This window comes from Artemia sp. Qi Xiang Cuo, chromosome 9, assembly GCF_049724085.1.
Source record: "Artemia sp. Qi Xiang Cuo chromosome 9, ASM4972408v1, whole genome shotgun sequence".
NCBI classification, from domain to species: Eukaryota; Metazoa; Arthropoda; class Branchiopoda; order Anostraca; family Artemiidae; genus Artemia; species Artemia sp. Qi Xiang Cuo.
Window position 1 is genome coordinate 54,742,146 of NC_142802.1, and position 10,036 is coordinate 54,752,181.

The 10,036-nt window shown below is 35.6% G+C and overlaps 1 protein-coding gene across 1 annotated transcript in view; it reads right to left on the bottom strand.

Annotated features, from left to right (window-relative positions):
* Spec2 (CDC42 small effector protein Spec2) overlaps nucleotides 1-7,327 on the bottom strand; it is a 42,623-nt gene extending 35,296 nt beyond the window's left edge. Inside the window, exon 1 of the mRNA XM_089094722.1 lies at nucleotides 7,195-7,327. Coding sequence (XP_088950848.1) covers nucleotides 7,195-7,275 — 81 coding nt within the window. The 5' untranslated portion in view covers nucleotides 7,276-7,327. The remainder of the gene's footprint in view (nucleotides 1-7,194) is intronic.
* Between the last annotated feature and the right edge of the window lie 2,709 nt (nucleotides 7,328-10,036).

Here is a 10,036-nt window from a genome sequence, read left to right on the forward strand (position 1 = left end):
GTTGGTTTCCTTAAGGTGTTCTAATGCCATGATTATGGCATTTAACTCAGCAAACATTATATATACATTATTATATAACCTCTCATCCAGTGCAATTTTAAGGTGGGAAAGAAAAACACCACTTGCAACCTTCTCATTCATTTTTGACCCATCAACAAATATTTGGAAGTAGTTTTTATAAGTAATTGTATTAAGTTCAGCAAATTTTTTCTGGACAAAAGCAATGGGGGTTAAATCTTTACTCCACTTTGAGAAATCAGTATTTATTATAGGAATTGACCAATTCCATTGAGGGGAATGGGGGAAAGTAGGTGGAATAGACTTTGCTGGTACAGGGAACTTCTTCTGAATATTGGCATACTCATCTGCAATGCCTCTATACATGGCAGGGTTTCTTAACCAATTATGTAGCGTGTGTGAGCTATTTGATTCAATTTTTGTAAGATGTTTTGTAAAGAGAAAGCTACGTCTCTCCCTGAATGTTGATAATCCACTCCCCATAAGCAGAAACTTGAGGCTTTTGGGTTTCCTAAGACCAAATATGAGACGTATTATATCATTTTGTATTGTTTTAATTTTCTGCATCTGGGTCTTTGCACATGCACCATAGACGATGAGCCCATAGTCAATATGGGGTTTTATATGTGATTTATAAAACTGGAGTAAGGTTTTCTTCTTACAGCCCCAGGGCGTGGAAAGAAGTCTTTTTAGTATATTTGTTTTTCTATAGCATTTTTTTTTATTGTGTTTGAAATGTGGATGTGACAATTAAGGTTTTACTCAAGCATGAAACCTAGGTAATTAATATGACTATCTTCTGGAATAGTTGTTCCATTTAGAGCTATTTTTACATTAACATGGTTCCGCTTTTGGTGAAATTGGATTATTTTTGACTTGGTAGGTGCAATGGGTAAATCTGAATGTTGTGAGAATTTTTCAAATTGGAAAAGTGACTTTCGCAGATTTGACTGTCCTATCTTAAAGGTTTTGCCAGGTGACCATAGCACCAGATCGTCAGCATATTGTAGATTTGTGTGGGGGAGGTTCATGTCCCAGAGATATAGGGCAAAAAGGAGGCAACTGAGGACTGCTCCCTGAGGTAGGCCTTTGGTTATTGTCTTTTGGGGTGAAGAGGCTGAACCAACGCAAACAATGAAACTTTGCACTTCTATGAAAGATTTTATAAAAGATACTAGCTTGGGGGGTAGTCCATGGTTTGCAAGTTTGTTTAAAAGGATTTGGTGGTTCACATTGTCATATGCCCCTTCAAAATCTATTTATTGCATTTGTTAGCAAAATGAAAGCATCTGTTGAGGAGTGGTATTTCCTGAATCCAGTTTGAGTGTGAGGGATCATATTATTTTTTTCAACAAACCAGAGGAGTCTGTAATATATCATTTTCTCAATTATTTTCCCCATCACAGGGGTAATCATTATGGGCCTATTGGACTCAGGGTTATCTTTGGGTTTATTTTTCTTTAGGATTGGTAGGAGGGACGAACATTTCCAATATTGGGGAACATAGAAGATGCTCAAGCGTGATTATAACAATTTAGCAGTTCCTGTTTGCATGAAGGGGGGAGATTCTTTATCCATGTAGGGTGTGTATTGTCATAGCTGCCGCTTGTTTTGGTCCTAATATAATGTATTGCATTATTCATTTCCTGGATTGAAAATGGACTAGTTATATACTCGGATCCTGGGCGTGGTTGGTAACTTGGGTTCATAGGAATTGGGGACATTTTGCTTCGATTATTTGATGTTAGCTTATTAACAAAAAGAGTTGCAAATAGCTTAGCTTTTTCATTATCATTGTCATAATGGGTATTATTATGAATAAGCTCATACAGGAGTGGGTTGGGGGAAGTCTTTTTCCCACAGATGTGGCTTGTTACTTTATGTGTAATTGGCTCATGTGTTTCTTTGGAGAGATTATTTGCAAAATTATTCCAGTATTTATATTTAGCATCTATTATAGTCCTTTTTAGATTAGATTCTGCTTGTAATTTATTTAAATATGTAGTAGGTGATGGTTTTTTTTATGAATACTGTCCTAGCTGCCTTTTTTATTGTCCATTTATTTAGGCACTCATTCGTCCACCATGCTTTAGGAATGTGTCTAGGGAATGTTTTCTAAGGTGTTGTCCTGGGGATAGCATGATTAGCTGTATTTATTAGTAAAGATGTGGCTTATCTGTTACTCTGTACACTCTGTAGTATCTCTGTACACTCTGTAGTTATCTGTTACTCTGTAGTATTTTGACATTTATTAGTAACAGATGTGGCTTATGACTTTATGTATAATTGGCCTTATGTGTCACTCTGGAGAGATTATTTGCAAAATTATTCCACTATTAATATTTAGCATCTATTATAGTCCTTTTTAGAATAGATTATTCTTGTTATTTTTTTAAATATGTAGTAGTTGATGGTTTTCTTATGAATGCTCTACTAGCTGCATTCTTTATTTTCCGCTTATTTTGGCACTCATTTGTCCACCATGCTTTGGGAAGGTTTTTTTAGGTGTTGTCCTGGGAATAGCTTGATTAGCTGTATTTATTAGCAAAGATGCTAAGACTTCAGCATGTGTGTCAACTGTTGTGTTTGAAATGCATGAATTTTGGGTGAAACTTGTAATTTCATCATTTAGCTTATTTTAGAACATAGACCAATTTGCTTTAGTGTTGATATATTTTGAGGTGTGTGATTGGGTTTCAGCAGGTTCATTTAGGGAGCAAATTATAGCAAAGTGGTCAGTTCATAGACTATCTATTTTATTTATACAAATTTTATTCAAAATATTTAACAACACAATTTGTAGGTGAATTGTAGAGAATCTGCCACTTTTGGGGTTGAAATATGTATTCAGGTTTGGAGGGGTAGCAACAGCTAATTCAATATTATTTGAAGTCATATGCTCAATCAATTTACCAGCTTTATTTGCTGGTTTATTCCCCCACAAAAGGCTGTGGGGATTGAAGTCTCTGCAAATAATGATTTTTTTTAACATATTAGAATTATTTATATAATCAAAGAAATCCATGGCATCTGTAGTTTTGCCATTAGGGTTATAAAAGCTTATTATGTAGGTTTTTGTATTATTCAGCCAAACACTGATACCAATTGCAACAACATCATTTGCAAAATCTGGAAAGTTGATGCCACAGAATTTTATATTATTTTTAACTATTAAAGCTACTCCACCTCCTTTTCTCTCTGATGATCTATCCTTTCTCAGGATAGTATATCCCAGAGACTTAATTTGTTGATTTTGAGTTAAATGAGTTTCCTGGAGGCAAGCAATATTAATGGAATTATTATTCATAAAAGATAGTAGTTCATTTAGCTTATTTTCGGTGAGTGATCTTACATTCCACTGGAGTATTGATATGTGTTGTTGATTTATTTTTCATATGACTGTGTATCAATGTTCAGCTTTAATAATAGTAAAGCAAGATCTTTTTTTGCTTGAATGAGCAAATCATCAGGGATGTAGATTTTTGCCAATTCTGCAATGATTTTTGTTTTCTGTAGTCGATGTATATTCATGGCCTGAACTGCATTACAGTTTAGAATGAATAAGCATATATTTGGGGATTGCATGTTTAGTTGTGCATCCTGTTTGTCGGTTAAGGGATTAATTCCTGGTAGTGTTTCTGGTTTGTTTCTTCTTGGGAAGGGGGGCCAGGCTGACCTCATCTCACTGGACAAGGAGGCTTGTTGACTTGGTGATTCCTTCTGATAGGGATGTGAGCTAGGGGGCATAGAGGATGGTGTTTTATACGGGGTACTTGATGCACTGGGGGAATTTGACTTGGGGGTTTTGGTTGGTTTCATTATGGGCTTTATTTGGTATTGTTGGGCAGCATTTGCTTCCATTGCAGCAAAGGGGTATGGAATGGCCTTCTCTGTTGCTATTTGGAGTGTTAGTGTTCTTTTCTTCTGTGCAGGGTATAGTGATTTATTGGTAGATTCATGTGGGCCTTTGCAATTCATACATGTAGGCTGAGTGTTGTTGCAAGTTGTCAACTCTTTAGGATGGAATGCTTTACAATTACTACACTCTAGGAGAATTTCATTGCATTTGTTTGTTGTGTGTCCCAGTTTGAGACACTTCTGACACTGGATAGTCTTTGGTTTGCATTCCTTGTACAGTTTCATTTTCCCAAATAGGAAAAACTTTTCTGGGATATTATTTTTTTCCTTCAGTGTAAATAAGAAGGATCTACTTGTTTTTAGGCCATTAGAGTTAGGTTTACCAAGTTGGGTAACATCTTTAACTGGGATTGTGTTGCCAGCCCTATCTGAGAGCCGTTCTTTTAACTCCTGAATGGGTATTTCTGGGGGAATATTATAAACTACTATTTTTGTTGGTGATTATTTTGGGTTCCATTTAGATGCATTAATTAGGGTATTCAGAGAGGATTTTAGATTAATTATTGTGTCTGCTGATTTCTGATCTTGGACAGCTATTAGCAGAGGTCCATCACGGTGAATATTAAGGGAGAACATTGATTTTAGCAATTTGAAAATTGCAGTAATCTTTTTTATTTCAAAGGGGGTAAAAGGAGTAATTTTAAGGTAAGTTCCTAAGTTTTGGGATGGAGGATCTTGGGCAGGGAGAGGGGAAATGCTTTTGATTGGGGAGATTTTTTTCCTTTTTTAGAGCTTCTAGAAAGGACCTCTTGAAACCCATTATCATCATTTATACTGACATTAGCCCCTACACTAATCATTGTCCTATTCTCAGAATTGGAGCTATCATGTGAACTTTGTGATAGTCTGCTTGACCAGCCAATATGGGTATCAGTTTCACTGGTATTTAGGGTCGGATCTGGGGGGAGTTTTTTTTTGGAGGACTTCTAAGCATTGCCTATTGGAATAAGCTTTAAACTAAAACAAGAAAGGATATTACAATTATAACAAACCGCCTGCACTCTACTGTGGGGAAAATTTCAGGATCAAAAGAAACACCACAGTATGGCCCTGAGGAGGATTTGAGCACAATTGGTTCAGTACAACTACTGATTAAATGAGATAATAATTCACAAGAAATTTATTTTAAATTTCTTAAAATGTTGCTGCTGAGAAATTTAGCAAAAAGCAGGAGAAGTTCAACTTCTTCACTGATTGCATTGTTCCACTGTGGAATTTACTCAGCTAATCTATTCTGTCAGCCAATACACCAGGCCAGCAATACATCTAGTGACACCTGACAATGAAACCAAACTGTCCTGTATGTATGTAAATAGTGATGATCCACTCATGAACTGTGACATGAATATTGAGTCAATATTACCTGGCAACATCTACAGGTTCTTCAACCTTAGTTGTTAGAAGATGTAATTTAAGGTAAAGGAATAGGATTGTTAAAAAACAGAATTGTTGTTCCTAGTTTACAGTTGCTTTTCCTCAGAAGGAAACATAACAAATTCTGAAAACAATTTTTAGAAATTCTAAAATACAGTGCTTAGTTAGGTCATTCTTAAAACTATTATATTTTACTTTACTTCTGCTTCCCATCAATGTGCAAAGATAAAGTTCCATTTATATATTTTATATACATTTTGTTGTACATAACTCTTTCCTCCAAATAGACTTAACAGCAAAGAAGTGACACTAACACAATATAGAAATGGGAAAATGTACAGAGAGTAGTAAACATAAATCAAGCTATATATTTATCAATAGGCCCACTAAGCCTGTGCCTAGGGATGCACGATAAATTATCATTGAGTGATATTTTTTAAAACAAAAACTGGACTGATGTGATTTAAGCTCAAAGTCCCAGGTGTACTCTGCTGCTGTACTGCCTATTCATAGAAATGTGACTTTAAAACAATACAGGAAATACATGGCCACTTATAAACTGTCAGATGTCTCCAAAGAATGGGAGCTGAGAGTTGGATATCACCTCTCTTTTTCATTACTTTTGGCTCATCAGTTGTATTCAAGAAGTCATTCCACTATCACTGAATTTTCAAGGATTTCCCTAATAATCTGGCAAGAACAGAACAGCAAGAATTCTTGGGCTAAAAGCATTAAATCTAGCCTTGTAAATATCTGTACGCTAGGGGGTTGAGGTTAAAGTAAAGCAAAATCCTTTGGTAAAGTTCTACCAAATCATATTATGGACTTACGCATAAAGTGAATATACCACTGGATGCTTTTTTTATGCTGATTACTAATATAATAATAATTTATCTTAGACATGACTTTTGGCCCCCCCCCCCCCTATATATGCCAATTCAGGGGATATTGTTATACATCAGGGGGAGTGGGGGTAAAGTTTAAAGTTACCTCCCATTAACATCAGAAACAAAATTTGCCCCCACCCCTCTTAATGTAGAAATATATACCCTGAATTGGCATATATAGGGGGGGCTGAAATTCATTTCCGATAGAAATGATTATTATATTCGTAATCAGCATAAAAAAGGCATCAAGTGGTATATTCACTTTATGCGTAAGTCAATAATATGATTTGGTAGAAATTTACCAATGCTTTTAGGAATGAGATAAGCAAGGACTTAAGAATTTTTGAAGTTGTTCTCATAGTTTTAAAGTGTTTCTTCCTTAGGTGTACTGATTATAAACTAGGCTAGGACTGAACTGTTGAATAAAACTAATAAGAGTCTTGAATTGTTAGATAAGACAATTTTAAATAGGCTAGCCTATTGTTAGAACTAGGTCTATTAGATAAAATAATTTTTAATAATATACAATAATAAAAAAGTAAGACCTATATCTGGAACATTTGGGGGGGGGGGGTCATCAGAAAAGCAGCCATGATATTTAGGCCTAGCCAACAAATAGCATAAAATAAGGAATCTAATGGAATAAATTGTACTTTATTAATACACTTCCTTACTGACAGTAAAACCACAACCCTGATAACCAAGTCAGTGTCCTTTGGAGAGGAAGAGGGAAGTAGCCTACTTCAAAATTCCTTGCCATGGGATCATAAAAGGCTCCAGATTCAATAGCCTACTGAGTTTTGCCCCACACCCCAGCTCAACTGTTTTTCTAGATATACAATACTTTCCGTATCTAGAATTTAAATCACTACAACTTGCCCTACCAAACTAGGGAAATCCCTGGCACTAAGAATTAAGCATGGACTTTACTCATAGCCAAGGCACACAGCCATCAAGAATTAAGAGCTTGATATGCAACTCTGAAAACTACACTTACTGTGGCGACATTTTCTTGGACTGAACAGCAACCAAAAAGCTGTAACCAAGGCTCAAAATAAGTTTTATTGCCAGTATCCATTTGTTTGGTACAACAGATTATTTTGCTGGACTTCTTCTATCGTACAGTGTTATCGGCGAATAGAATTACGCAGTACTCACGCAGACCAATTTCTTCTCGTTTTTCGGAATACGCGATACAAAATTATTATTATTTATTTAGTACTAAAAGAAAAGAATTACAAAACTTAAACTAATTATTAAGCCCAAAACAGCCTAGTGTTTTCATGTAGACTTTCGCTCCTAAAATAAGGTTTTATAGGTCTCCTAGGGGTAAACCACAGACGAAAAGTATATGTTACAGATGTGAAAGTATCTATTTTCCAATGTTAAAAAAAGCGTTGGGTAATCCGTTGCCTTTTTGCTATATATGATAAAGCTACTACGAGCTAGAAGCCTGAGTACATACCCTAATGCCATGGCAATTTATTGGCAGCGTGCCACTGGTGAAAGAATTCCCGGCGTGGAGAAAAATTTGGCGGTGCACGATTGCACGGGCGTGCCGTCGGTACCATCGGTGCGGTGGGACGCCACCGGTCTGTCTATATTTAGCATTGTGTTTATGCAGCGATAGGTTTATTTTGGAATGGTAAGTAGGCTAGTGGGCCAATTAACTATACAAAAGTCTATCAATAGATAGATAGATAGATAGATAGATCGTGTATTTCCAAAGCCCAAGAGCTTGGAAATATACACACAAAAATTTATGAAAAATAAAGAAATCCCAACTGAACAAATTACGAAACACACATTAACATGATGCATAGCAAAAAATACCTTATGGTAATTTATCGAGAAAATAAATGCAATTCCGTATAATTAATAATAATTAATTATAAAAACTTTCCCTTTTTTCTAATCCCTTCTCTATGTACGCACCAATACGAAATATTGTGGTTGGATTACTTTTTTGTAAAATACCAGGAAGCAGCAAAACAATCCCATGTAAGTAAATTTCCTTTAAATCAGAGAGCACCGGGCACTTTCGGAGAAAATGGTCCAAATCCTCGTCGTCGTCTCTACAAAGAGGACACACATACCGACTATCAGGTTGTACTATCCCCCTGTCGAACACCATTTGCCTGCTTTGGATTGGAAGGCAATTCATCCTAATCTGAATCCATCGACATAACATCATAGCCGGTAAATTAAATTTAAAATAAATTTTCCCTCCAAAACTAGGTTTAACCTGATTATAATGATTCAATGTAGTGGAATTTAAAACTATCCCTTGCCAATACTGAATTTCATGACCCTCTAAGATAAATCTTACCTGGCTGACTAAATTTGTTGGTAGATCACGGGAACCAAGACCATCATTCCATAAGTAAGACATTCCCACTCTTTCTAGTAATCACTTTATTTGAGACCTCCATAACGTTTTCAAACCTTTATTCAACATCTAACAAAATGCAGCTCGTTCAACTTCGTCTTCGTAGCACCTAATGATTTTCAACCGAAATCAAAGCATCAACATAGACCAACATAGCTTTAGAGAGAACAGGCCAATATCACATTTCAGAATCTGTGAATGAGCTGTGTGATCTAATCCAAACAGTCTTTTATAATACTGGAGCTGGAGGAACTCCAACTTCTGTGCCGCTTCTCCGCCCCAAATCTCTGCTCCATATTCTATTACTGGTACAGTTTTTGTATTAAATATTTTTTTATGCATTTTTAGGTTTTTATTTCCCATTATCGTCGGATTTCTAAAAATTGCAGACATGGCCACTTTGCCTCTATTGATTATTTCATCAACATGACTCTTTAAACTTCCATTTTCCGATGAAACAAATCCTAAATATTTTATTCTTTTACTTTCATTCAGTTCCTTATTATCAAATTTAAATCTATAATTATCTTCGCCACTTGCTTTCCTTTTTTTAAAAATAACAACTTCACTCTTTTCAACATTCAGCCTTAATTTTTTCATCTGCAAATATTCTTCTATAAGACTCAGAAGCGTCTACAGATCTTGCGGTGTACTAGCCACCAAAGAAATATCATCTGCAAATAATAAAAGTGATAGTTTATGGGTCCCTAGACTAACTTTTGGAGCCCATCTATTCTCTAGAAAATCAAACAACATCATTTATAAAAATATTAAACAATTTAGGAGAAAGAGTGCTGCCTTGTTTTACTTCCAGCTTAATATTAAAAAGCCTAGAAAACCTGTTACCAACTAACACGATTCCACTCACACAAATATTCATATTCACTATCAATCTCACAAACAAATGAGGGAGGCCAATTGTAAACAGGGCATCCTTCATTAGTTCTCTGTCGACACTGTCGAACGCCTTGTGGAGTTCCAGAAATCCCACATAAAGACAAGTTTTTCCCTTTCCATATTTATCAATTAATGCCTTTAAAGTAAATATTGTATCTACCGTCCCGTACCCTATCCTAAGACCCCCTTGTTCTTCTTGTATTATATTATTTTTATTAAACCATTTAGAAAGCCTGGTATGAAGCAATTTCTCCATTACCTTACTTAAAACAGGGAAACGCGCTATTAAACGATAATTCATGTGCAACTTAATGTTTCCTCTCTTAAAAAGCGGAATAAGCAATGATCTCTTCCATTCATTTCGCCATTGTCCTGAAGTTAACACCTTATTACAAAGAAAAACAATTATCGACACAGAAATTGAAAGAAAATTCTTAAATAACGTTATTGGTACACCATCAATACCCGCAGCCAAACCTCCATTTAAATTCTTGAATACAAACTTAATCTCATCATTACTCACTTCTCCTAAGCTTTCTAGGTAATCAGGTCA